We start from the raw sequence: 26,318 nt of genomic DNA, 5'->3' as shown, positions 1-26,318 counted from the left end.
GCCAAAGAATACTCTCAAGAGTAGCGCTAGTGCGTGTATGCATTCGAGGATAGATCGTCTGTCGGACATGAAGGCATTCAGTGGTTCAACAAAATTTAACAACACGTGCAGGAGATTAGTTTCCAGGAGACTAATCAACAGCGTCAACCGATTGGATTGTGCAGAAACGATTGACGTATATGTGAGGGCATGTAAATTGTACCAGAACCGAGCTCTCGCCTGGCAAGGCACCTTACCAACTGGCCGTCAGAAGGCACCATGTTTTCAGTCTCCGTTTAATTGTCCACAGAGATCGTGAAGCGAGCACCGCTCCCAGTGGATAAGGAGCTGATTGTCAAGAGCATCCTGCAATCTGATAGCGAGTTCGATAAGCAGTCTGTGTTCGGGGATCCCGGTTCTGGTGCGATTTCTGTTCCTCCACGTCTACGTCATTGAAGCAAGACAGTGAATCGTTGTCCATTTGGGTACGCTGTTACATTGTCTTCCAGTCGTTCGCTCTTTCCCAAGCATGTGCAACTTCATACACGGTCATCTCATTCCACCACTTTCCTATCACCTGCATACTGACAGGAAGTTTCACCTTAGCTTCCACACTTGGGCCCTCCACAACTTCCAACATTCCAATGGGCATAGCAAGCACAGGATGACCGCTTTGATTGAAAGGTGCAGTGTTGGTTGTCAATCCGATTTGCTTGGTGATCTGCTCAATCGGAGTAGCGTCTGGTGCAGCATGGCTCGTTGCGACGTAAGGAAGTGTCGGCGTGAGTAGGATGTCGTAGATCTCGAGTGCTGCATCATACGCATCTCGCAACTGACGCGACAAGTTTGTCGCCTTGGCCAGAAGAAGCGGGAAGTTTTGTACAGCATAGAGTCCGTTGAGATAAATGTTCTTTGTCGAGACATACGCGTTATCCCAGTTCTCTTGACCCATCGGATGAAGTTTCGAGTTTAGGCTGAGCATTTGATGGCCACGTCTACCAAATGGACCTGATGTTTTGGCGAGATATCCTCCTACTTTCGAGACACCGGTCCAGATTGCTGCGCCTTTAGAGTGGATTGGAATAGAAACTTCTTCGACGGTTGCACCGAGTTCCTCAAACTTGGAAACGGCGGACCTAAATGTTTCGATGACGCGAGGGTCCAGAGCTGGCAAAGAAAGAGATTCTGTAATGATACCGAGTTTCTTTCCCAACAGCGGTTTGTCGGTGGGAAGATCTGATATTGAACTGTATGTTGGAACCCTGGAAGGGTGTGGGGCAGCGAATGAGCGATCATCAATGTTGTCGGTACCTGCAATTGCCTCCAGGAAGATGGCATTCTCGAGAACAGTGCGAGTCATCGGACCAAGGTGATCGTTGGTAGGCTCGTTTGAACCGCTACCAGTGTAAGGTACGAGACCGAACGTTGGCTTCAGACCGACGATGCCACAATTGGCCGCTGGGACACGAATGCTACCGCCTTGATCTGCTCCAATAGCTCCATCACATTCGCCGAGCGCAACAAGAACGCCTGATCCGCTTGAGCTTCCGCCTGAACTGTAGCCTTTGGCAAATGGATTTTCGACTACTCCAGTTCCAGAAGAGTGACTTGTAGCGCTATGGCACATATTCTCGCAGACGGCTTTTCCGAGAATTGTACCCCCAGCTTCCAAGATTCGCGTCGCAACAGTGGCATCGCAATCAGGTACGTAGTCTTTGATGAAGTTGGTGCCCAGAAGCATCGGCACCCCTTTCAGAGCGACGTTGTCCTTCAAAGCGAACGTCTTGCCTTGGAGTTTGCCACCTTTGGGCTGCTTATCTGTGACTGTGCACTTCCATGCCCAAGCGCCATGTTGATTCTCTGTCTTCTTAGGAAAGTGGATGTTCTCCCTGGAGAATCTCTCCTCGTCCACTGGAGGAACATAGTCTGCCTGAGTCAGCTTGAGAAGTTCGTGCATGTTCCACATGTGTCTCACCATCCATCGCCATCAACTGTTCACTCGCATCATGAAAGACAGCCAGTAGACGACGATAATCTTCCTTCTCGGTTCCATATATTTTCACTCCTAGCTGAGAGCACAGGTCCTCGAGTGTCTCCGTGGTCACAGGGTTCCCCTGCTTGGCATCGAGGGAGAAGACTGACATCGTGAGTTTGCTCAAGAAGACCCTCGAAGCTGTGGTGAGTGAATCTGAACGCTCTATGTGGTCCGAACCAGAGCTGACATAGTGGCCTTATACACGATGATGATAAGACACGCCGGCCACAGAGGATTGCCCAGCAGATCACCTCACTATTCGGTAACAGTTAATACGATAGCTCCATATCAGTGTCTCCAGTCAGTAGTATTTCTCGGATACGAGCACAGGCAAAGAGACAGACAATCGGAGGTCCGAACTTCGATAGGCGGAGGTGGGGCGCAGACAGCGGGGTCAGAGGGGTCCGATAAGCACCCGATAAGAACATCACACCTTCCTCGCACCAGTTATGAGACATCTCTCGATAGGCCAAATTACGATCTGAACGAGAAGGAGCAAACCGACTCCCAACGTGCCGCTTCGGCAAATGGCCGATACTGTGTTGATTGTCAGAAGTGCTGACTTGAGAATGAGCAACCAAACAATTTAAGACGTACCACTAGCCAGTATAGATAAGTTCAAGGAACATCTTCAACTCTAGATAGACTAGAGTTTTTCGAGCTCTCATCGATACTTCGACCAAAACTTGTACCGAGATTGAGGAAGATTCGCCACATTCCCTGTCATGGTCCACGTCGAAGATTCCTTGCAATTGCCTCGAGACTTCGAAGGTAAGAGAAACTAGCCTGATGCTTATGGACGCAGTAGCTGACGGTAATCAAAGGCTTCGGAGAAGAAGGACACGATCCCCAGTGGCCAAATGGTGCTCGCATAGCCGTATCGTTCGTTCTGAACTACGAAGAAGGCGGCGAGCGTAATGTTCTAGATGGAGACGGAACCAGCGAGCCATACCTCTGGGAGAAAGGCCCGTCTGGTGGTGGTAGAGAGCACCGCCATCTCAACGGAGAGCAGGACTTCGAGTATGGAAGTCGATGCGGAGCTTGGCGCATTCACCGTCTGATGAAAGAATTTGGCTGGAAGATGACTCTATGGGCTATTTCTGTGGCCATGGAGAGGAACCCTTCTTTCGCAAAGGCGTGCGTACGCGATGGTCATGAGATCGGCGCACATGGCTACCGATGGCTCGATATTTGGGATTACTCTTTCGAGGACGACAAAGCTTATATCAAGAAGTCCTGCCAGACTCTTGAACAAGCTACCGGCGAGTTCCCAAGCGGCGCTTACTTCGGACGAGGAACACCAAACACTGCGAGTCTGTTGCCTCTCATGTGGAAGGAGATGGGCCACAAGTTGCTCTACACGTCTGAGGTCTACAATGAGGACTCTCCGTACTGGATTGACCTTCCATGGGAGAAGGAGCTCCCAGACAGTGAGAAAGAGGGCATGTTGATGGTTCCATACAACTACGATTGTGAGTGTTGCGTGATCAGATCTGTCTGTGTATACTAATAGCTTTCTTAGGTAATGATGGAAAGTTCCATATGAGTCCTGGCTTTGTCAGTTCGAGCGGAGCAACCTACGAGCAGTATCTCAAGGATGCATTCGATTGCTTGTACCGTGAAGGCGGCAAGATGATGACTATCCCGATGCACAGTAGAATTGTAGGCAAGCCTGGCAGATCAGAGAGTCTCCGGAGGTTCATGAAATACATCTCCGAGAAGGAGGGTGTCTGGGTCACCACTCGCAAGGAAATAGCGAACCACTATCGGGAGAAGTTCCCCTATAGGCCAGGCTCGAAGACTGGTGGTGATTCGTAGTAGCCGATATAACACGATGCTCTTTCTCCCAACTTCCTTTCTGACAGCATTTGAACAGAACAGAATGGCTGCTCGTCGCGGCGCTTCGTGACCTTGATGAACAATCCAACAAGGCTCCGCTGTACTTGTCTATCCGGTTTGCCGCCTGAGTGCCATGCTCTTGATATCCTGACGAATCTTGCGCTCGACGCGAGCCGCGTCATAAGTAGCCACCCACAGGTACTATATTTGGCGGTGATGCTGTCGACTGTACGAGAAGAGACGGGTCGGAGTTCTTAAGCAGGAGGAATATCATGGTCGGTATAGCTCGGGCAGGCCATTAAACATGTGAAGACAACAAAGCGCTTTCGAAGCTTGAAAATCATCTACGATGATGAGATGCGTTGTCGCTGTTGCTAGAGTTGTTCGTTCTTTACTCAGAGCTCTCATCGTCATGGCTTCTTTTGGCCAGAAGTCATTGCGACGTCATCCCGCCAGCATTTTTGGCCACGGTTTGTCTTATCAAGTCGCGAGGTGCTGCTTCCTTCCCAGACAAACACAGATAACGAATTGGCCGCTGGTGCTAATACTTTCGGAACGTGATGAGTTTACCTTTAAAAAACCTCCACGTCGATTCAATGGCATACATATCACCTCGTTGCCAAATCACATGGCTCAACGTCCTACATCCATGAGCTTCACCAGCCCTGATCCTGTCTCGCCTAACATCGACGATGGCACGAACCCTAGAAAAAGGCAGCGAACTGCGTGCGATAGGTGCAAAGGCAGGAAACAGAAGGTAATCAAATTCGTTGAGCTCACGTCTGCTTCATCTCTGGTGGCTCATATCTCCATGATAGTGTGACAATGCATATCCGCAATGCTCGAATTGCGCGAAGGCTGGCAAAGAGTGTAACAAACCATTAGACACAGAGATCTTGAGTAACTCGTATACACGTGCTCTGGAAGATCAAGTCGCGTATCTGGAGAAGCGCCTAATGGCCATGGAGCAGCAGCAGCCGCGACAATCTCAAACTCAGGCCAACCCGAGATCGGCGGTGAACAGCTCGTCCTTTTCTACTGGTGTTGAGCACACATCGACCCAGAACCTTGGAAACAACGGAGTTGATACCACCGAGGGACTTGGATCTCCATTTCGACAGGAAGTCAACGTTGCAGACGTTGTTGGCATCTTGTCTCTGGGCAATGGCAACAGCGAAACGTACATCGGATCTTCTTCAGGCTATGCACTGGCAACTGATCTCGGACGTATGGTACAAGCGACTGTCTGGAACAAAGCTCTATGGTTGCCTACGACTTCCAATCCTGGACCCGAGAGGCGTCCATCCAGCTCAGATACCAGACCAATTACATTGCAAGAGCTGCAATCCAAGAAGACAAAGCCCGTGTCTGATGCTCTGGGTGCGAGGCTGATCAACGCGTACCTTGTGCGCATACATCCGAGATTTCCGTTCTTATTTCCAGCCGACCTTTGGGAGATGCAGCGGCATACCGCGCATGAGTCGGTCGGAGCTAGATCTAATAGCGACACCAATGATGGCCAGCACAGCTTTGCTTCTCCGGCTTACAATCAGACCGGCTTTGCGCTTTTTGTGCTGAACATGGTATATTCAATAGGTGCTCTGAACCTGCGACTCACCGATCAGAGCTACAGAGACACACCGCCGGAGCAGTTCTACCTCTCTGCAATGCAACATGTCGCGAGCGTCAGGGAAGCATCGCCGATTGACAATCTACAAGCATTGGTGCTTCTTATCTTGTATCACTTACGGTCGGAGTCTCGCAACGGGCTCTGGCACTTGACAGGTCTAGCAATGCGCACAGTCACTGACATTGGTCTTCACCGAGAGGCTTCCACACGAAATCTACCCCCACTGGAAACACAGCTTCGACGTCGCTTATTTTGGTCGGTGTATGCTCTGGAAAGCATTCTCGCTGGTGCTTTGGGAAGACCTATAAGCCTTTCCGATTGCGATATAGACCAGCCGTTGCCCTTGAGCGTCAATGACAGCGATCGTATGCGGGAGCCGAACACGAGCTTCATGTCTCATGGTTCAACACCAGGGCAAGAAGCTAACCCAACTACCAATCTGAGCCAATTCATTTAGCTATCACAGCTTCGGACTTTCGAGGCTCGCATACAGCGCACGATCTACCGTGTCGACCGAACGACAAGTGCCTTGCAGCCAAAAATGCATCGTCTTATATCAGAGCTCGACGCATGGCGGCAGAATATACCCTCAAGTTTGCAGTCAAGCGAGCATGAGCGCCTTATGCTTCACTACCATCGCGATGTGCGGCTACTTCTACAACCATTCCTGGCTATGCTAGAGCCAAATTCAGACCTCTTCCGTAGATGCGTGGATGCGGCTGGGCAAATCTGCCAGATACACAAGCGTTTCCATCAGACTCCTGAGTATGGCCACAGCTTCGTCGCAGTGCATACTGTCTTTGTATCTGGTATAACCCTTCTTTATGCACTTTGGCGCGGGAAGAGTAACATCTGGTCCTTCGGCATCAGTAATGATATCCGTGCAGCCAGTTGTGTATTGGCGATAATGGGCGAGCGGGCGCCTTGGATAAGACGGTTCCGCGACGAGTTCGATGCTTTGACTGAAGCTACTATGGCAGCTTTGCAAAACGCAAGTTCCGAACCAGGAGTTGAGACAAGGCTTGGAGATGAAATGCCAGCCTACGACTTTACTGTGTTCGATGGTCTAGAGATCACGGATGCTGCAGCTTTAGACATGGTTAGAGAATTGTCGCAATGGTTTCAATCTTAGGGTCAACCAGCAATAATATTCATGGAATATGATTGTCTTTACAGCCTCCCCGTGTGCTAAACTTTGTCACCTCGACTCTCAAGTCGCGGCGATGCGTATAAACCACCCATCAAAATGCACGATAAGTTTGGGAAAGAGCACGCCGTCCACAGAGAGCGACTATTTAACGCCCTCTCCTTGGGCCTAGCTCTCCTCTCTGAAATCATCGTGCATTTTGACAGCAGTGTCAGTGACAAACTCTAGCACACGCAGAGGAGCTTTGAGAACAGAAAGTTGTACTCGAGTATTCACGCGCATTGTTGACTAATATTTCTTCTTTTCTCTCTGCGGAATTAAATGCACCGAGGCCCGCGTTTTAGTTTTGCCGAGGTTTGACAGAACCATTCAGCTGAAGTCCCCTTTATTTACATATGACTTTTCCATCAAGGATCAGCATCAACCATCAAACATGACGACTCTCAAAGAGATACTGGCTCTTGAGCAAGTTGAGCCCAATCGTAAGTAAAGCGACCGAGTACAGCCGCGAATACATCGTGTACCTGTCAACCAATAATTCGCTTATTTCTGTGCTGACATTGCCTCCACCGTAGGCTTCAAAAGCGTGAATCTTCCTGTTCGGATGGGAAACATTCTTCCCATAGCTTTCGGAGGATACACCATTGGTGTGGCTGTAGCCGCTGCACACTACGATGTCCCAGAGAAACACAGACTCTACGCCGTCAATGGAAACTTCCTGGGCCCAGCATTAACGGATAGACCGGTCTTTGTCAACACCAAGGTCTATCGCTCAACGAAAAGCTTTACGACCAAATTCGTGGAAGTGCTGCAGAAGCAGGATGATGGCAAAGAGAGAGTCTGCCTAGTAGCCCTAGTGGACTTCCATGTCATCGAGGCGGATTCATTCATGATTTACTCTGCACCGCCAAGCAAAGAGTACACTTCTGTCGAGGACTCCTGGACACCAGCCGAGCGCAAGAAAATGATGGTTGACGAGAAGATCTTAACACAAGCCCAAGTGGATACACACGACAAGCTGTTCCATCTCATGGGCACGTTGATTGATATGCGATTCACCAAGCAAAGCATTCACGGACAAACTCTGCAAGGCTTTGCCAAAGGACACAAGACGACGCAGGAGCATCTGCCTCTCACAGAGCGCTCATCAGCAGATTGGCTCAAAGTCCGCGAAAAGGTCGAAACACCTGCTGAGAACGTCACACGTCTCGCTTTCTTGTTGGATGCATCAATCTCCTTCCAACCTCTTGTTCTATCGAGCATACCTCTGACTGAATCAAGTGCATGCTCGACTCTGGAATTCTCACTTCGCTTCTTAACGCCAGAAATCAACATCAACGATTTCCATCTCCGAGAGTGGAAGACATATGCTGGTGATGCGGCAAGGACATTTTCGGAAGCTCGATTGTGGGACAAGGATGGCAAGATGGTTGCCAGCATGTCTCAAACATCCATATTGAGACCCCCTAAGAAGGCAGCGGCTAAGAAATCAAAGATATAGACATAGAGGGCATCAGATGTGGAAGAAACGATGATAGCATTAGAGGAATGGTTGAACGGCTCGCAGGTATATAGATCTTGTAGACCGCCAATCTAGCACGTACGGCCACAGTCAGCTGAAAACTGGGCATCCCGTCCGCTCTGCCATACATAAGCAGTTGAACGGCAGATTAGTACTACGGTGGGTGACCACGTGGGAATCCCTGCTGCTGTACGTTTTGTTTTGTCATCTCTCTTTTGCTAAACATGCCTTCGACATACTGTGATTGTTTTGATTGACAAGTTGCCATCTGGTCAAGCAGCCACGCCCATCCATGGTCTAGTCACCATCTGCTTGAATCCACTCCTACAGTTTTTCCTTACTTTGATACGACTTGCATTTGTGAAGACTAAAGGCCTTGTTACAAGCAAAATCGGCATCTTACTTCTCGTGTCACTGTGGACCTTTTGTGCATATGTATCAAGATCCTTTCCAGGGTTATCATACATGTTTTTTCTATGTTTTCTAATTACAACGCCAATCCTGCTCCTCCATTACCAACCCTCAGAGAAGAAAAAGAAAAAGAAAAATCAAGAAAAATGCGCTCGCTTATCGCTTTGCGTTGGAAGAGATAGAGCAGGGCCCAATGCTTAAAGTCAGCATGGAAGATCTCTGAAGGACTATTCGGCTCTGCATAGCAATTGTCGAGTTCGAAAGTCCACACTGCCCAAATTTCTCGATGTCTGCCTCGAAGACTTGAACATGATCTAGTTGCAGTTCTGAGGCAACTGGATGGTGATTCCGATGGTGATATTAAGGGGATCAACGTTGGGGTTGTAAGCCTCAATCTGGCCGACGGTAGTGTGATAGGTCTGGGCCAGATCGTAGTAAAGATCACCCTGCTTGATCTGGTAGGGGGCAACAATGCAGCTGCTACCCTCGCAGACAGGAATGTTGATAACTTGACCGGGGAAGATGAGATCGGGGTTGGTGATCTGAGGGTTGGCTTGCTCAAGAGCTGCGAGAGTGATTTCGAAGTTTTCGGCGATCTTGCTCAGGAAGTCGCCACTGCGGACGGTGTATTTGGCTGGGACGCCCTTGACGCAGGTGTTGTTAGTTGCGGGTGCAGCTGTGGGTTGGCAGCTGGTGTTGTCGGGGGTGGTGCAGAAGGAAGGAATCTTGAGGACCTCGCCGGGGATGACGAGGTTGATGTTGCTGATGCAGTTGACTTTGGCAATGTCGCAGACGCCGGACTTGAGGTCCGGGTTGGCGGCAATAGTGGTCAAAGTGTCACCAGACTTGACGGTGTAGTCGATGTACGAAGTAGCACCACAAGGTGGGGTGGTGGTGTTGCTAAAAGTGCAAGCTATGATGACCTATCAGTATGATTCTAAAGCAATCTGCAGTCGCAACTTGACAAGACGTACAGGATGTCTGGCGAGCGAAGATGGGGCTAGCCCAGGCACAACCAAAAGTGGCGGCGGCGGCAATAATGACAGACTTCATGATGGCTAGGAGAGTTGAAGTAATGAGTGTATAAGTGAATGTAGTGCAAAGTGATCGAATTGGTGGCCCGGTGAGATTTGGATGATAGGGAAGACGGGTCTCTAGAGGGTGATATATATATGCCAACCCAGTGTCGCTTGTCTCTACCACATATTCCTGACAAGAGTAACAAGAGGTAGTTACTGATCAGTCGTCTCTCAATTATACTTTGTTTGGCCTTGCTCTCAATTTCACAAGATTGCTCCGCCGACATAACCAAACCTTACATCAGAAGTATGCGCAGAATTCCGGTTTCATGTCCATGTCGTCGCATTTCTCGGCCAATTTTCCCTCACTTGATACGAGAGGAGGAGTTTGCAAGCAAGTAGCTACAGGTAGCTGTCAGGAAAGGTCCGAGTCGTGCAGTGCCAGAGTAGGCGGCGGATTCCAAGGACTGCTCCAAATAGTCAGTACACACATGCTAGCTCCGGCTGACTGTATGGCTGGTATGCGTCAACAGGTAGACTCAATCGCCGAATGCATGGGTTGACCACTAGCAAGATTGGTATACCACCCGGCGAGCGTCTACTCGTGTAGGAGTGAGTCGCCTTCCTGGCAGGGACCAAGAATCAACAGAAACCAAGACCTAGGCGCCCGACCACCAGGAATCTTCCGGTTTATGGTAAGAGTACGCGTCGCAGGATCTTTTGAGTTGACAGGGGAAGTGAATGAGGTTCTTCCGGGTGACTGCGGGCCAAGGCTCAGGCACTGCACGGTCTGGTTTGCACCTGTCAAACTCAATACAGCATGGAGCATGTTGAACCCAATCGTTCCTTCTCAAACCAGATGTTTGACTCTTTCCACTCGATGCAAGGATAAAACAGCGGTCAGAAAGCTTGCCAGTAGCTCACTACGTGTCGTCCAAATTTGGGTCCCATGCGCCGCCTTCTCTGGCGCTTTCGGCGCCGCGATGAGCAATACGTCGATCTTGTTGGCGTAGCCATGGCGAAGAGCATAGACGGTCATGTCGTCTTGGTATAACTGACAACCCAAGAAGCCCGAAGTGATCGACTGTGTCGAAACAATCATGTCGGCGACCTTAATTTCCAAGAAGGAAAGTTCGCAATTGTGGTCGGTCTTTTTGACCACTCCGTATTCTTGAGATACGAAGTGCGGGCTTCCGGAACTCCATCGCTGGCTTTTGCGCCATACAGCAGCGTAACTTGATCTTCATGAGTAGCAAATCCACATGGATATATTTTCAACGTAGAAAACATCATAGCACATGGTTTGTAGTAGGCTTTTGTAATAGGCCTTTGCAGAGTCTACGCCGGACATCGAAAGTGTAGGAAGGGGTGCGTGTGTCCAAGTAGGGCAACTTTAGCCTAGGTGCGCACTGGCTAAAGGAGACCCCCTACTGCTTGTTGTCCTCTCCAAAATATTTCAAGGGTGCAGTTTGTAGTTTATCAACATATGAAATTAGGTATGTACAATACTGCAATTAAAAAAACCAGACAGCAGATGCTCTAAAGGGTATCTAAACAAAAGACTACAGAATAAAGTGTGACAAGAAGGAAAGATCATTCACCATCGGCCTACGATGATCCGTTCAGAATATCCCACGTCGTTTCAGAACCACGGGTGTTGGCAATCTCTGCCACTGTGTGACCCAACTCGTCCTTAGCCTCGACGTCAACCACGCAGCGGTCGACGATGAACTTGAGAATATGATCATCGCCGTTCTCCAAGGCCTGGATGATGGCGTTATGTCCGCGGTAGACCTTGTTGGGGTCGGCACCTCTTTCCAACAGCAGACCGAGAATCTCAGTGTCGTGGCCCTCCATACGTCTGAGCGCCTTGATGATGGGCAAGTGCTCACCAGGTGAGTTAGGGTCTGCACCGCCCTCGTCAAGAAGGTAGTAGACGATTTCCTTGTGGCGTTCGCGGATGGCTGTGGTCAGCGGGCTGAAGACACCGCCGTTGCGGTCCTCGACGCTGACGCCGGCTGCGAGAAGCATCTTGATGCTTTCGAGTTGGTTGGCTACGACGGCCATCTCCATGATACCCTTGAAGGCGCGAGGCTCTGCGATGCAAGGCAGTAGTCTCTTGAGCATCTGCGGGTGTTTGACGGCAACAATGATAGGCCAGTCCTCGCCACGACCATTGGGGTCGGCGCCGCTTGCCAATAGCAAATTGAGAAGATCAACATTGTCGTTCTTGATGGCGGTGGTGAGTGCCGTCGCACCGGTCACAGGGACTCTGTCGTTGGGGTTGACACCGGCAGCAATCAGCCACTTGACGGCGTCGACGTTGTTGAATTGCACAGCCGTCTCAAGAATACCCTTGGGTTGGGATAGTTTGGCACCGGCATCTACGAGAGGCTGTAGGTATTGCAGTCTGTTATGCGTGACGCACTTAAACGCGGGAAACTCTGCTGATGAAAGGTTTGGATCAGCTCCATTGTTAAGAAGCAAGTGGAAAATATCAGATCGGTTATCACGAATCGATGTGCAGAGCGGTGTCCAGACACCATCCTTCTTGCAATTCGGGTCCGCTCCGGCCTTGAGAAGCATGGTGACGGACTTGATGTTGTTGATCGATGTCGACAACTCCACAATTCCAGGGGTCTTCTTGTGATCAGCGCCACGGTCAAGCAGCAGCTGGAGAATTTCGGGCTTGTGAACTGCTGGCCAAAGCATGTGTTTAGGGCCAGGGAGGTTGGGGTTGGCACCGTGGTCAAGCAAAGACAGGACGACTTCTATGCGGTTTGAGTTAATGGCGCCGAACAGAGGGGTGGCACCTTCGCTGTCCTTGCCGTTGGCGTCGGCTCCGTAATCGAGTAGCACATCGATGAGCTTCTTGGAACGTTTCTTGATGATAGCCCTGATCAAGATGGTCTCACCGTCAACCATTGTGTGGTTAGCGTCTCCGCCATACTTCAAGAGCAGTAGAGTGAGGTTGGGTCTATCATCCATGATCGATTTCGCGATCGGTGACTCCGGAACGGGACCAGTGACCGAGTTAGGGTTTGCGCCGTACTTCAGCAGGGTAGTGGCACCATCGTAGAAGCCAGCTGCCACTGCTGCATAGAGCGGTGTCACACCAAGATGTCCCGGACCGTTGGGATCCGCTCCAAAGAGCAGAAGCAAGCGAACCGACTCGCCATCATGACGGCGGACTGCTTCTCTGAGGCACTGGTTGTCGTTGGGACCGTCTGGAGGAACACCGCGATCTAGCAACTCTTCGACCATTCTATGGTTTTGATCCTCAACAGCAACAAGGAGGGCAGCGAGCATAGCGGGAGTGTCGCATCCTCGAGTGCTGCGTGGGGCCCAGCGAGGCATGGTCGCGGGATCAGCCTTGATGCGAACGACTGGTACAGGACCATCTTCCCACAAGTCTGTCTCGGAGACACCGTTACTCGTCCCGGGGCGGATTTGCTTCGAGTAGTCATTGGCATGGTCTGAGTGAATGGAACCAGCAGCGACACTGGTTGCCATCGTGGATGGGGTACCGGCGTGCGAATGCATGGCATTGTGTGAGATTGAGTGGTCGGAACCATACATTGAGCTCGACGACCGGTGGATGTTCACTGGCAATGGGGGCAGAGGTGGGTGGAAGTCGTGAGACGGGTGGCCTCTGAATGAAGAGGCGCCGTCGCGAAGGGATGTGACTTCGGCACGGTGGGAGGACGCAGCATAGGCAGACGCTCCATCTCCACGGTGAGATGTAGCATGTCCGCGGTGAGATTCAGCGTTCCCACGGTGGCTCGAAGCTACGGGCTCGCGCCCCGAGTCTTTCCGTTCAAATCCAACGTCCCCTCGGTGGTATGCCGCCGGCTTGTCCAGATTGAGGGTTGACATGTGCTCTATCTGTGCCATGACAGGGTCTTCTGAGAAGTTGGCTTTTGACGAAGAGTGTGTGCTGCGAGATGCTCCGTGTGATCCAGATGTTCCAGGAGGTCTTTGCCTAGCCTTGTCCATGCGCTCTAGGACGGCAGCCAGACCAGTGTATCCGATGCCAACAGAGTCGTCGATCTTGGTATCATCTCCCAGGGACCACTGGAAGGCAAGAGCGGCCATCTCAAGGGCTTCCTTGGTCTTGGAAAGAGCATCCCTCATCTTGCCCACGTCGTTGCTCTCGAACATACTGCGCCATCCTTTCTGAATCTTTCCCATAGTACCACGTCTCTCGTACTCCAGATACCTCAGCAGCATCTGGTCAAGGTGTTGCATGTCGTTTTGTGTTGTCTTGAACTTCTTGTCAAGCTCATTCATCATCTTGGGGGGAAGGTGTTGACGTGTGCGGGAGCACTCCTTCAATCCCGCTTCGATTGCCCACATGTTGCGGCACACATCCAGGAAGTCGTGTGCCAGGTCTTCGAATCCTTGAGGTGGATGCTCTGACGTGCTCAGAAACTCGAGCATTCGGATTGAAATCTTGTTTCCCTGGACGGTTGCCTTGTGGCAATGATCGAGGACCGTCATAGTGGGAGGGTCTATGATCGAACAGCCCTATCTGTGTCGGTTATGTAGAACAAGGATCGATATCAGGGAATGAATGAGTGTGAAGGTTAGCTTCGATCTTGGTGTTCAAAAGAGTGAAATGCTGCTAGGTTCAGAGATCGGAGGAGGGCCCCTAAGGATCTTTATACCTATCCAACCGCCTGATTTGGATTTGGAGATAAGGTTTCGGTACAGTAGGCGGAGTAGATACCTAGACCAGTATTGTCCACGAACAGCCTAGGCCGTTTCAAATGGTCGTCGGTATTATTGCTACAGGTCAACGTAGAAGATAGTCTTGCAACGTCCCAGTCTCTGCCGACCCTTGGCTTTCAGCCCTGCTTTGAATAACCTTTGTGTGGCGGAATGACTGTTTTCTGCTGTATTTGTTGTCGCAATAATGATTGTAAAAGGCGACTCCGCTTGAGACATTGTGTGGCCTGGGGCTCCAAAAGACAAGTCACTGATGGAACCAACGGCCTAGATGGAGAACGTGATAAACCTCATCAGGGTCCTAAGCCTACATCTTGTTGCTCGCAGATGTTCGAAAATACACAGCCTGGATACTGCTTGTGTCGGACTCGGTAAGTTACGGCCATTGATCCATTCTTAACCTTTGTCTATGCAACAATTCTTCACCGTCGCTACTCGCTATCCAACGGCTGTGGAAGCAGTCTGTATTTGTGCGTGTGGAATCCAGCCCTCGACCAGCCCTACACTCGCCGTTAAGACCACACCGAACGATAGATCTAACCTAATTCTTTGACTGTGGTTCTGCCTGTTCGATTTTTCATGCAAAATTTGAAGCATTGAATTGAGCGAACGGAGCGAGCTGTACCAATCTCTTGCGCAATGGTTTGCGCTATCACGAGGGCTGAAACTGGGTGCGTGAGAAAGATGCATGAAAAGGGAGAACAAAGTTGGGCAGGATCTGGTACGGGGAAGCCACAGAGGACATGAACCAAAGATTCTGGAGCAATGTGGAGAACGGTCAAAACGCTTGGAGCCTCGTTGTCATCCATGTTCCATTCAGTACCAATTCCTCCTGCCCTGTTGCTCGCCCGTTCCATTTATCAAGCCGCGGTCAAATAGCCAAAGCATAATGAACCTTGATCGACGATCAACTGAATACACGATTCTTATCTTGTTCCCTTCGGTACTCGGAGCATACCGACCAGAACGCCTCTGCCACTTGCCGAGTCATTCAATCTCCCACACCCACAAGTCTCTCCTAGAAAGACTCATGATCTGGAGAACCGCATCAGGTAATTCGCTTCCGCCGCCATAATCATGGCTAGTGTGGTAAGTCTTGCGCAAGCACTAGGAACACATACCACCTTCGCCAAAAACGCTCCTCGGCTGGATGCACCCTCATTACTGTCTCGAATCATGATCACCTTTAAGCTTTACCGAGTCGGTGAACCCGAACACGTGAACATCAGGGCGGAATTTATCAAGTCCGGGATGCTAGTCCGTGGAAAGGACCTTCCAATTGGAGCAGACAGTATTGCGACGTGATTGTTTGTTGGTATCCGCTAGCCGGGATGAATCATCAGGGTGTACATTATGGTTATCCCAAGCTTTAGATAAGTAGAGTTTGTAGATGCAGATGAGGAACAGATTAAGTTAGAGATTGTAGGTAAGGATATTTACGGATTGAGAACGGATAACATGTGGCGGGGATGAATGGTAGCGACGGTAGATACAATGGATAAGATAAAGGTTTAACATCAGGAACGAAGTTGGAGGGGGTGGTTATGTGGCTTGTGAAGATCAAAATGCTAATGTTGTGATGGCGGATCTCAGTGATTACGGCCGTGTTGGCCGCAACTTTGTGCGACGGATGTGGTATCTTGTCCGGCCTCTTGCTCGAGTGATTGCTGGTACGGCGGGTGGTGCAATTGTATCGTCAATTCTTCCTGAGCCCTACCTAATCCAAAAATGGCAACCCTCAAGCTCAAAAAAACAAGATGTGTTCCAGCGAGTGAGACTCGAACTCATGATCATGTCTCATACCATGATCCATGATCTATGATCTATTTCATACCAGCGGCAAAGCTGTAAAGAGAATAGTTTACACTTCTGTTTGCAAGGCCTCATTGTCAAAATGCACAATGATTTTCAAACCATCGCACTGTGAACAGTGAGAGAGCATCAAAGAACCCATCCCTCCAGACGGCTACAGTGCAACAAAAGCCTCGTACGCCTGTGCAGTCATGATGACTTGATGGAGTAGTCGCAGGATGATGAAACCTCCCGACAACCTCCAACTACCCCTCCATTCCCCGTCTGATTGATCCCGACTCTAATCAAATTCACCAGATCAAAAGTTCCCGCCCACAACATTCCATCACCGTTTTCATCACTCCACAAGCAAAAAGAGGATGCAGCGAGCGAGATTCGGACTCACGATCTTCTCATTCCATGATTCCCTTAGTACCACGGGAAACCCGCCGATACAGAATCATGAACGTTTGTGTTTACAAGGCCATGGGAGTGAGACGTCTTGACCACTAGACCATCGCTGCTGTGTTTGGAAGAGAGCAGATCTGAATGGTTATGAGGGTTGAGGAAGCTTTATCGTGGCTGGAAGGAACTGGTCAGGAAGTTGCGGCTTACTAGTCACATGCACGCATCGTGTTTATGACAAGTCCTAATTATCGCGCGTTATTCATAGCTCGTCTCTCGATCTTCCATTCGTGTGTATCGAATGGTTTGTATCACTGCCGCAGAAAACCACTTCCCATCGTCATCATCAATCTGAGTTGAGCAAAAAGAAAATAGAATGCAGCAAGTGTGATTCGAACACACGATCTCCTCAGCCCCTAGAACCGTCAGGTAGTACGTAGAACATACAGCCGTCTGTAGGTTGTCGGTGCGCTTGTGTTTGCAAGGCCGTAAAGGTGAGGTGTCTTGACCACTAGACCATCGCTGTGATTGTTGATGGAAGGTAGAATTAGTGAGATGATATGCTGATGAGAAGGCTGAGAGAGAAGGTGGGAAGTGCTGGCGTTGACGTCTCCTTTCTCATCTGGGAAGCTGGGTTGAGTTGGGCTGTCTGCACCTTCCGTCGATTCATGAGGCTTCCTTCCAAGTTCTGATAGGCTTCCTTGCTATTGTGACATCCACACCCGAGGACTGGATTGTTGTTGACTGAAAACCATGTTGAGACGAAGTGTATATTCTGAACGATGACCGAAAAACATAAAAGAACTTTTGTGTATTGCTCTCGTCCTGTAAAACCGTACTGACTTCTTCCTTTTTTCGCCCTACTCCTAAGCTCTGTCAACAAGAAAAGAATCAAACAAAGGAACGACCGAAAAGATGACATAAGAAGAGGACTCCAACTCCAGGCATTTTACGTCGTATCGTTTATCCAGTACCGCCGTTGACTTCCACAACACTGCCATTCATGTATCTGCTCTCATCACCCATGAGGAAAGCTACAACATCAGCAACCTCGCCAGCCTTGCCCATACGACCAAGAGCGACCTGCTCAACCGTCTTCTTTAGCGCCTCCTCTCCAGCAACAACACTCGCATTCGTCGGTGTCTCGATATATCCCGGAGCCACAACATTGATACGAATGCCCTTTGGTCCCAACTCCAACGCCATCGATTTCGAAAATCCAATAATGGCGTATTTGGTCGCGCAGTAAATAGCCATCTGCTTGTGCGGATGAATACCACATATCGACGAAACATTGACAATAGCACTCCCACTCCTCAAATACGGAATAGTGGCCTTTGTAACGTTATACACACCCTTCAAATTCACCGCGACCAATTTGTCAAAGTAATCTTCTGAGCAATCCACCAAGTCTCTGGCCGTGGGGTTGATACCCGCACAATTGAATACGTGGTCGATTCTGCCGAAATAGCCAATGGCATCTTTGATGGTTTCGATGCAGCGTTTGTATTCGCTGACGTTGAGGAGTGTTACTTGGTGAGGGCCTCCGGCGCATTGCTTGGCGGTTTCTCGACATGATTCGATGTTGAGGTCGCTGAGGGCCAGGCGTGCTCCGAGTTTGCTGAGCTTGAGTGCTGTTGCGCGTCCAATACCGGAACCGGCTCCAGTCAGGAAAATGACTTTTCCCTCGATGGCGTTCTTGTTCATCACTGCGACGGTGCTGGTGATGGTTTTATTGCAGATGCTGTCGATCCGGGATAAGGACCCTAGTGGCTGGGTGGAGGAGGGGAGCTTGCGCGATATAGCTTGGCGGGATTGGAGGCACAGAAGTCGGCGATCGCGCGAAAGGTTGTTGTTGTGTTGATGGTATAGGGAAGAAAAGTAGAAGGATGAAAGTTTTCGTGTCGCGTCAGATCGCAATCGCAATAGAATGGCCTAGATAAAACCAATTCGAATCACACATGGCAACTCCCAGCAATCTGTATGGTTGTTGGGCGCTTGTCAACACAAAAGAAAGTGGGGCCACGCCGATAAGGCCGTGAAAGCCTCATGGCGTTATCGGGCCGTCTGGGCAGGGTTTTGTATGCAGCAGTCACGCATTTTGTCAAACATATGTTTCAGAGACGATAGGATGAGCTGGTGATGCTTGATGAGGTATTTGCATTGGGGGTATCATGAGTTATTTTTGGGAGTGTCGTTACAGGAGATGATCACGATATGTATATCATCATCGCCTGGCCTTCTTCTTATCTGGACCATCTTCTTCATCGTCACTAAGGTCGGCGTATATCGTCTTTGGCTGTGTCTCGGCCCAGGCATTGGTGAACAGAGGATCGTTCTTGGCTTTGTCGGCATACTTGAGAAGAGCCTCTCTTGGGTCTTCCTCGCGCATACCACTGAGAGGAATGTGTTCCTTGATGTAAGCTGCATCTGCGTTGCTCTTTGCGAAAGGTGTAGTGTTGGGAATGTGTGGTCTTCTTGGATCTCTAGATTTTCCAGAAGCCGTTAGACCAATTGTGGGATGTCTTGATGCGAAGGAAGCGGCCGTCGGAGCAGAGCCTCCTGGCAAGATGACAGCATCACCGCCGATTCCATGAGACAGATCCATGGTCAAGTTCGGGTCGTCATCAATATGACGACGCTTGGGAGCCTTGAGCATGACAGTCTTTGCGCCTCCTTCTGAGATATTGGGATTGTAGAGGACATGGGTCTCTCCATTGGCTGAACCGGTTATAATTTGGTTCAGCTCTTTGTGCCAGTAGACGCTGATCAAAGCAGAGCCTGGTGTCACTGGAGTTACGAGTTCCGATGTGAGGGTAGCAGGGTTGAGGATGTGGAGGTCGCCGTTTGCAGAGCCAGTGAGCACTTCAGTGCCTCTTGGCGACCAGCAAATGTTGGAGGTAGGGTATTGGCCAGAGATTGATGGGAAGGAGACAGTTCTTAGGGGTTGCTTGAACTTCCTGGTATCCCATAGTTTGATAGTGTCATCACCTCCACGAGTCATGACAAGCTGGCCAGTAGAGCTGACCTGCAGGCCACTAGTCCAAGTATCTTTTGTGTGAGCGTCGCGGATCTCTGCAGCAGGCCTGGTGTATGGACCATTGCCATCCCACATGACCAAGCTTCCATCAAGAGCGGCGGCGACAAGGAGATTGTTCTGAGCTGGAGCGACCCAGGACAAAGCAGTGATTCGCGTCCTTCCAGCAGAACCAGCGGCTCTCGACTTGTGGACAATGACGTTTTTCTGTTGTCTGGGGTTATTCACATCCCAGATGCGGACGGTACTGTCTGTTCCTCCAGTCGCGCAAATGTTGCGATGTTGTGGATGCCAGACGCCGCAAGTGACCTCTGAGATGTGACCCTTTGTGTGGTGCATGTCGCGTAGGTACATGTCACCCTTGGCGAACTCTGCGATAGTTTCGCCATTGCGATCGAGGATGCGCGGTTGTGGGAGAGCGGTGATGGCGAGGATTGTGCTCGGCGAGATGGGATTGAACGAGACGTGGTTGATGGGGTGAGTTTCGGACGAGGCGGAGCCTTTGACAGATGACGGGTCGACGGATTTGAAGGCGCGGATTGTCGAGGGAGTGAGGGCGGCAAAGTCGTGGAACTTGAGGGTGCAGTCGTTCGAGCCTGTCACCATCCGTCCTCCTGAGGCGTCCAGCGTGATGCATGTGACGGCGCGGTCGTGTGTCTTGAAGACCATTTCATGCGACACGGGGTATTCATCTTCATCATCTGCATCGTCCGAGTCGTCATCATCCGAGTCGGATTCCTCGCCTTCTGGGTCGTTGGCCTTCGCTTCAGGTCGCGAGATGATTGGCTGTGATCTCTTGCTTTGGTCGAATCTGTTGTCGTGGTCGGTGGCTTTTGATTGTTTGCCAAACGATGTCGTTCCGAGAAACTTCTGAAGAGCCTCCTCCTCTTCATCAGGTACTTCTGAAGGTACCGGTATATCTGACATGGCGACGATGCTTGGTTGGTCTAAGTCATCACTTTTGGATAGCGTCGAAGCTATGCCGGACCCGCGCCAGTCACCAAGCCTTTTGTCCTTCGGGACCAAGCTTTCGCTGTCACCAACGCCGCACTCTTCCCTTCCCTACCAACAATACATCCACCATCTCAAGCCCCATCGTGCAATCCGATCGTGCTTTGGTGTGCAATGAGGATTACGGAGTATTGTACATATCAAGACTAGTCTGCACCGCTGGGCTTGTTTTTACAACAGGTCGATATCAGCGCCCTCACTAGTTATCTTTCCTTCTACAGTAAATGGTACTCCGCCGCGATAGGCAGGCAGCTATCCATGCGATTAACCGAATAATTAGATTGTTTTACCGGATCGACTCCTATTTTGCATCTCTCAACCAGATCTTGTCGTAAGGACTTCTTAAGCATCAATAGGTCGTCGCACTCTGAGGTCAATTATGGCCATTGATTGCGGACACTGTACCGCGTAGCAACCATGCAATCCAATGTCGCCGCTTGGTCGATAGAGATCCTAATCGATACATCCCAATGGCTCTATATTCTGCCTCTCGGGGCATCGGTGTACGTTACAATCGCTGTGTTTTCCAGATGGCGCGAATTGCAAAAGTCTTGCATCAAAGTCAATGTGAGCCATCGAGGAAATACCAAAGTCGTGAGTCTTTTGCCATCTGCCAACAATATCATCGGGTACTTACCGTCTACAAGCTTCTCAATCTAGCCCTACTCATATTTCAGTCGTGTGTAGTAGGCTGGTCTTTGAATGTGTCATTGCAGCATGGTAATACTATATCGGAAGTAATTCACCTTGTCGCAATTGCCAGTATTACCTTCCTGTCACCGCGAGAACACTACCGTTCCTTGAGGCCGTCAAAACTAATGGCCGTCTATTTATCTATAAGGACAATTGCAGACGCCTTTACATTGCTTTTCACTCTCGGCACATGGTCTGCTCTAGCTCTGGCGCTGAAGACATTCCTAGAGGCTGCGAATCTCATTGCGGAATCTCAAAGCAAGGAAAGCATCTTGCTTGACAACTTTCGGGATGTCTCACCTGAGGAAAAAGCCGGACCATGGAGTCAAGGTGTCTTCTGGTGGATCAACTCTGCTCTGTTTGCGCGACAGAAAGCCGGCTTCTCGCTGGAGACGCTGCCTAAAAATCCTCGTCAGCTTGATCCATCGAGATTGCGTCAAAGGTTATCATTGGCATGGGATCAGAGGAGTAAGATCCCCAAACAAATCTCATCTACTAAGACTTACAATTGTCTGACAGAAACGCCAACAACTCAATTTACGCTGCCTCTTGCTTTGCTGCAATGCCTCATGCCAGAATTTGTCACCATCGTGCCTACCAGATTACTGCTGATTGTGTTACGCTATGCTCAGCCTCTGCTCATTAGTAAGATACTGCAACTGCTTGCAGCTAATAGTTTAGGCGGACGATCCTATCAACTCTCATGCTCTATCATCATGGTCTCCACTATAGTATACATTGGACAAGCTGTAAGACTGATACTTGTTAAGAAAATTGTTTCAATAAGCTAATTCATCCCAAAGATCGTTTCTTCGAGGTATGAGCATCAGCTAAACCGTCTCAATGTCATGACTCGGGCTGCACTTATCGGACTCATTTACGAAAAGACTCTCAACACGCCTTACACTACCTACAAAGACTTTAGTGCTGTCACTCTTATGAGTACTGATGCAGACTCACTTGGGAACGTCAGCGATATGTTCCATGAGGCATGGTCTCAAGTATTGGAGGTCGGCGTAGGCGTGACGTTGCTGGCTCAACAGATAGGATGGTTCTGCCTCGTCCCATTGTTACTGATTTCTGGTAAGTCAGAGCTCGTTGGTGACTGATGAGATGTGCAATTGACACAATTAGGGTGCTCCAACATGACTCGATATGTGGCAAAGAACCTGCGACCGAAACAGCATGCATGGAACAAGGCAACTCAGGATCGCATCAACAAAGTTGTCTCTATCCTCAGCTCAATCAAGATCGTCAAGATGCTTGGAATGACAGAAGTCGTCAAAAGTCAGATCAGTGATTCGAGGCGTGTTGAGATTGACGCTTCAAAAGATATGCGGTGGGTATCTGTGCTCGCGAACGCCAGTGGTATGTTTCTTGAACGACATCTCATTCGCTTTTACACACGTCCTGACTGGAACAGCAAATGCGCTCGGGCTCTTCACGCCTCCAATTACCGTCATCCTCTTTGCTGCATTTGGCAAATCAAAACTCGACGCAGAGACAGCATACACGACTCTGGCCATCCTTGTAATGGTCACACATCCTGCTAACATGGTCATGACGATCGTGCCTAGAGCGATTGCTTCTCTTGCCAGTTTTCAGAGAATACAAGATTTCATCAGTAAACCGCATTACCAAGATCTTCGCCTTCGTCTCAGACAAGGGGAAGGAGCGACCTTGGACGATTGTAGTCGTGCACCCCAGCCCGCAATCGAGCTCAAGAACGTCGATTTCAGGCTGGCGGATGCTACCAATGCGGTCTTGGAGAACATCAGCTTGCGAATCGATCAAGGGTCTATCGTCATCTGCACTGGACCCACGGGAGTAGGAAAGAGCGTGCTGGCTCTAGCAGTTGCTGGAGAAGTCACTCCCTCGAAAGGTTCCATCTCCGTCATCACCAAATTCACAGCACTATGTGTCCAATCAGCATGGCTCTCTGGACAAAGCGTCTCCGACATGGTTCGAGGATTCTCATCTTCTTCTGTTTCACATGATGAAGGTTGGTATAGACAAGTCCTCGAGGCATGCTGCATAGACCGGGAAATCTTGTTAGACTCGTCAACGAGTTCTGGAAGTGGTCATGCAAGACTTTCAGGAGGGCAGAAACAAAGAATAGTAAGTCATCAGGTCCTCAAGACCGTTCACATCGCTGATACTTGAAGGCACTGGCTCGCGCTGTATATCAACGGTGCGATAATCTCGTTCTTGATGATCCTTTCTCGGCTCTTGATCAACGTACACAGGATCGTGTGATTGTCAACCTCCTCAGTCCAGATGGTCTTCTGAGGCACATGCACACAACTGTATTCCTCATTACTAACGCCGGTAAGAGAGGAATTTCGGCAAACGCGGATCAAAAGAGCTAATATAATATCTTCGAAGCCCGAGCATATCCTCTCGCTGATAGAATTCTTCTTCTGGAGCAGCGAAGCATCAAGTTTGATGGTGACTGGAGCGAATACCTTGCACAGTCTGGCTCACTGACATCTTACACTCATAAACACGATGGCATCCAAGCCGAAGTCGACGAGAATAAGCAACCAGCAGTTGTTCGCAATCAGAAGCAGCAAGTCATTAAAGACGATGAGTTCGATCTGGACAGAAGGCCTGGCGATGCCGCTGTGTACGGTTTGTAGTGTCCCAAACTCGATCAAGTTCTCATGGGCTATGATTACTGACAAAGATATAGGATACTATCTAAGATCAGTTGGTGCTTTCAACATGATCGCACTCTTGAGTTGCACGGCACTGTACTCATTCTTTTCAATCTTTCCCCAATACTGGCTCAAGTGGTGGACAGAATCGAAAACTGCAAGTGATACATTCTACATGCTCGGCTACTTGGTGTTATCCATGGTTGCTTGGGCTTCGACCAGCACAATGCTTTGGTATGTTGATTACCTTGGGTGATTGTAGAACTCCACATTGACAATTGGTAGGGTCAACTTCATGAAGCTTGCGCCTAGATCAGGAGCGGTATTACATGCTCGTCTTCTGGGTACAGTTCTGGGGTATATTCTTCCCTGATTCCAGACTCGGAGCAGTACTGACCAACTGTAGAGCTCCAATGTCTTACTTCCTCAACAACGACATCGGAACAATCGTCAACAGGTAGACTCGCAACATCTCCGCCTTTCTTCAGGTGTGAAGCTCGACTGACATCATCCTAGATTCAGTCAAGACATACAGCTGATAGACCGGGATTTGCCATCCGCATTAGCTGCACTCTGCACACGTAAGTATTTCATGGAGCTGCACAACTCTTACTTAATCTAATGCTGTGACACAGAAATCTTCAAACTGGTCATGCAGTGTTCTCTCCTCCTGACAAGTCAAAAGCTTCTAGTGTTCGCCTTACCCATCTACGCCATCTTCATCTACATCGTCCAAAAAGTATACCTTCGCACTTCCCGACAAATCAGATACCTAGAGCTAGAATCCAGGTCTGCCGTCTACTCTAGATTTCTGGAGACTGTAAGTTCCCACCTACCGCTTGTCACTCATTTCTTCCAACATCAACACTAACACACACCGCAAAAGGTCGAAGGCATAACCACAATCAGATCTTCTAACCAGCAGCAAACCTACCTCTCCCGCACCACCCAAAACCTCGACCTCTCCCAACGCGCCTTTTACCTTTTCCTCTGCCTCCAACGCTGGCTAAACATCATCCTCGATCTCGCCATCGCCATCGTCGCAATACTCGTCATCACCCTCGCCGTCTTCTTCACTTCCGAAACCTCCAGCGCTGATGTGGGAATTGCGTTGAATATGGTTTTGGTGGCTAATACCACTTTACTGCGGTTGGTGGAAAATTGGACGAGGATGGAGACGAGCGTGGGTGCTGCGGCGAGGTTGAAGGAGTTGGAGGATTTTGTGCCGAGGGAGGAAGATTGTGCTGTTGAGACTTTCGTGCCAAAGGATTGGCCATCTGCTGGAGCGCTTGTGTTGAGGGATTTGAGAGTGGGTTATGGGTATGTTTGCTTCCAGCATATTGTTGGAGGAAGTTTTGACTAACCCTCATTTCTCCAGTTCTCGAGCCGTCCTCTCAAATATCAATCTCACCATTCACGCTGGTCAAAAGGTTTTCATCTGTGGAGAAACGGGAAGGTATGCCATACCCATCTATGAGGCTTTTCCTTCCAAACCTTTCCCCCCCCGCCCATCTTCCTTCAGTCCTTTTCCTTTGCTAACTCTTAACGCAAAACAGTGGCAAAAGCACCCTCCTAACGGCGTTCCTACGCTTGAGTACCATCCACCACGGTTCCATCATCCTCGACAACATCGACATCACCCACTTATCTCCCTCCCTCCTCCGCTCCCGCTGTTTCATCACAATACCCCAAGATGCTTTTTTCCAGCCGGATATAAGTCTGCGTGATAACCTCGACCCCGGCAACCATCATTCGGATATTGAAATCATGACGGCGTTGGAGAAATTGCAACTTTGGTCTCACTTCCTCGACACTGTTTCCTCCTCCTTCCATGATGATGAAGGAGCAGGTCAAGTCCTCGTACTTCCACTATCCTCCTTCCCACCTCTATCGGTCGGACACTCGCAACTGCTCTCCCTAACCCGGGCCCTCCTGCACTCTTCCCACCACGCCCGCCTCAACAGAAAACCGATGATCCTCCTTGACGAGCCAGCAGCAAACCTAGATGCAGAGTTTGAAGATTTGTGTTCCAAGATTATACAGGAAGAGTTTACAGAGAAGGGGTTTACGGTTTGCATGATTACGCATAGTGTCAAGGATTTGAGGCAGAGGGTTAGGAGGGGCAAAGATGTGGTTGTTAGGGTGAGGGATGGAGGGGTGGAAGTTGTGGAATTTGAGATGGGGAAAGAGGCTGTGATGGTCGGGTAATGGAAAAAGTAGATTTGATGTTGGATAAATGATACACTATCTGCTTGAAGCTCGTTTGCTCAAGATTGATTGGAAGGTTGGGGAAGCGCTCCCTGAACGCCTTGCAAAATGCGAAATCGCCGTGCCAAAAGAGGCAAAAAACAACCCCGGAAGTCGTGCTGCTTGATGCGAGCAAGAGAAATCTAGATGGAAGCGAAAGACTCAAG

General features: G+C 49.7%; 10 protein-coding genes across 10 annotated transcripts; 4 read left to right on the top strand and 6 right to left on the bottom strand.

The window, feature by feature from the left end:
- Positions 1–472: 472 nt before the first annotated feature.
- On the bottom strand, positions 473–2,123 carry M438DRAFT_374186 (amidase signature enzyme; the record flags this gene model as incomplete). Its single annotated transcript, XM_029908485.1, has 2 exons — positions 473–1,905; positions 1,955–2,123. 2 exons carry the CDS (start codon positions 2,121–2,123, stop codon positions 473–475), a joined length of 1,602 nt encoding a protein of 533 aa, XP_029761121.1.
- A 616-nt stretch (positions 2,124–2,739) lies between these two features.
- M438DRAFT_317915 (chitin deacetylase 1) lies at positions 2,740–4,202 on the top strand (the record flags this gene model as incomplete). The annotated part of the gene is made up of 3 exons (XM_029902767.1): positions 2,740–2,785; positions 2,839–3,486; positions 3,537–4,202. 3 exons carry the CDS (start codon positions 2,740–2,742, stop codon positions 3,830–3,832), a joined length of 990 nt encoding a protein of 329 aa, XP_029761120.1. The 3' UTR covers positions 3,833–4,202.
- Positions 4,203–4,377: 175 nt separating this feature from the next.
- Positions 4,378–6,615, top strand: M438DRAFT_396781 (uncharacterized protein; the record flags this gene model as incomplete). Its single annotated transcript, XM_029909279.1, has 3 exons — positions 4,378–4,610; positions 4,672–5,832; positions 5,941–6,615. Exons 1-3 carry the CDS (start codon positions 4,482–4,484, stop codon positions 6,613–6,615), a joined length of 1,965 nt encoding a protein of 654 aa, XP_029761119.1. The 5' UTR covers positions 4,378–4,481.
- Positions 6,616–6,990: 375 nt separating this feature from the next.
- Positions 6,991–8,337, top strand: M438DRAFT_295920 (acyl-CoA thioesterase II). The gene is made up of 2 exons (XM_029901889.1): positions 6,991–7,112; positions 7,206–8,337. The coding sequence occupies exons 1-2, from the start codon at positions 7,064–7,066 to the stop codon at positions 8,129–8,131; spliced, it is 975 nt and encodes a 324-aa protein (XP_029761118.1). The 5' UTR covers positions 6,991–7,063; the 3' UTR covers positions 8,132–8,337.
- Positions 8,338–8,877: 540 nt separating this feature from the next.
- M438DRAFT_334778 (extracellular protein 6) lies at positions 8,878–9,616 on the bottom strand (the record flags this gene model as incomplete). The annotated part of the gene is made up of 2 exons (XM_029903752.1): positions 8,878–9,476; positions 9,538–9,616. The coding sequence occupies 2 exons, from the start codon at positions 9,614–9,616 to the stop codon at positions 8,878–8,880; spliced, it is 678 nt and encodes a 225-aa protein (XP_029761117.1).
- Positions 9,617–11,134: 1,518 nt separating this feature from the next.
- M438DRAFT_345141 (ankyrin) lies at positions 11,135–12,229 on the bottom strand. Its single transcript, XM_029905381.1, has one exon. It carries the CDS (start codon positions 12,166–12,168, stop codon positions 11,191–11,193), a length of 978 nt encoding a protein of 325 aa, XP_029761116.1. The 5' UTR covers positions 12,169–12,229; the 3' UTR covers positions 11,135–11,190.
- Positions 12,230–16,999: 4,770 nt separating this feature from the next.
- M438DRAFT_203784 (uncharacterized protein) lies at positions 17,000–17,517 on the bottom strand. The gene has a single exon (XM_029899357.1). It carries the CDS (start codon positions 17,426–17,428, stop codon positions 17,054–17,056), a length of 375 nt encoding a protein of 124 aa, XP_029761115.1. The 5' UTR covers positions 17,429–17,517; the 3' UTR covers positions 17,000–17,053.
- Positions 17,470–18,213, bottom strand: M438DRAFT_272323 (NAD(P)-binding protein; the record flags this gene model as incomplete). The annotated part of the gene is made up of 1 exon (XM_029900555.1): positions 17,470–18,213. The coding sequence occupies one exon, from the start codon at positions 18,211–18,213 to the stop codon at positions 17,470–17,472; it is 744 nt and encodes a 247-aa protein (XP_029761114.1).
- Positions 18,214–18,733: 520 nt separating this feature from the next.
- Positions 18,734–20,470, bottom strand: M438DRAFT_272328 (WD repeat protein; the record flags this gene model as incomplete). Its single annotated transcript, XM_029900557.1, has 1 exon — positions 18,734–20,470. One exon carries the CDS (start codon positions 20,468–20,470, stop codon positions 18,734–18,736), a length of 1,737 nt encoding a protein of 578 aa, XP_029761113.1.
- A 235-nt stretch (positions 20,471–20,705) lies between these two features.
- On the top strand, positions 20,706–26,282 carry M438DRAFT_317897 (uncharacterized protein). The gene is made up of 16 exons (XM_029902766.1): positions 20,706–21,148; positions 21,202–21,715; positions 21,767–21,996; positions 22,051–22,330; positions 22,382–22,615; positions 22,671–23,365; positions 23,413–23,575; positions 23,633–23,878; positions 23,940–24,138; positions 24,190–24,261; positions 24,311–24,361; positions 24,421–24,485; positions 24,540–24,724; positions 24,791–25,224; positions 25,283–25,360; positions 25,461–26,282. Exons 1-16 carry the CDS (start codon positions 20,972–20,974, stop codon positions 26,110–26,112), a joined length of 4,275 nt encoding a protein of 1,424 aa, XP_029761112.1. The 5' UTR covers positions 20,706–20,971; the 3' UTR covers positions 26,113–26,282.
- Positions 26,283–26,318: the final 36 nt, after the last annotated feature.

Source organism: Aureobasidium pullulans (assembly GCF_000721785.1).
Source record: "Aureobasidium pullulans EXF-150 unplaced genomic scaffold scaffold_8, whole genome shotgun sequence".
NCBI classification, from domain to species: Eukaryota; Fungi; Ascomycota; class Dothideomycetes; order Dothideales; family Saccotheciaceae; genus Aureobasidium; species Aureobasidium pullulans.
The sequence above is the reverse complement of the archived record's forward strand: the minus strand, read 5'-3'. Positions and strand labels throughout refer to the sequence as shown.

Bases quoted from the DNA above. Each gene is read 5' to 3' on its own strand.
- M438DRAFT_295920 (XM_029901889.1), top strand. From the start codon at position 7,064: ATGACGACTCTCAAAGAGATACTGGCTCTTGAGCAAGTTGAGCCCAAT. The intron at 7,113-7,205 runs GTAAGTAAAGCG...CCTCCACCGTAG, and splicing joins TGAGCAAGTTGAGCCCAATC to GCTTCAAAAGCGTGAATCTT.
- M438DRAFT_345141 (XM_029905381.1), bottom strand. From the start codon at position 12,168: ATGCTTCTCAAGGCCGGAGCGGACCCGAATTGCAAGAAGGATGGTGTC.
- M438DRAFT_203784 (XM_029899357.1), bottom strand. From the start codon at position 17,428: ATGTCATCTTTTCGGTCGTTCCTTTGTTTGATTCTTTTCTTGTTGACA.
- M438DRAFT_317897 (XM_029902766.1), top strand. From the start codon at position 20,972: ATGCAATCCAATGTCGCCGCTTGGTCGATAGAGATCCTAATCGATACA. The intron at 21,997-22,050 runs GTAAGACTGATA...TTCATCCCAAAG, and splicing joins TAGTATACATTGGACAAGCT to ATCGTTTCTTCGAGGTATGA. The intron at 25,361-25,460 runs GTATGCCATACC...AACGCAAAACAG, and splicing joins ATCTGTGGAGAAACGGGAAG to TGGCAAAAGCACCCTCCTAA.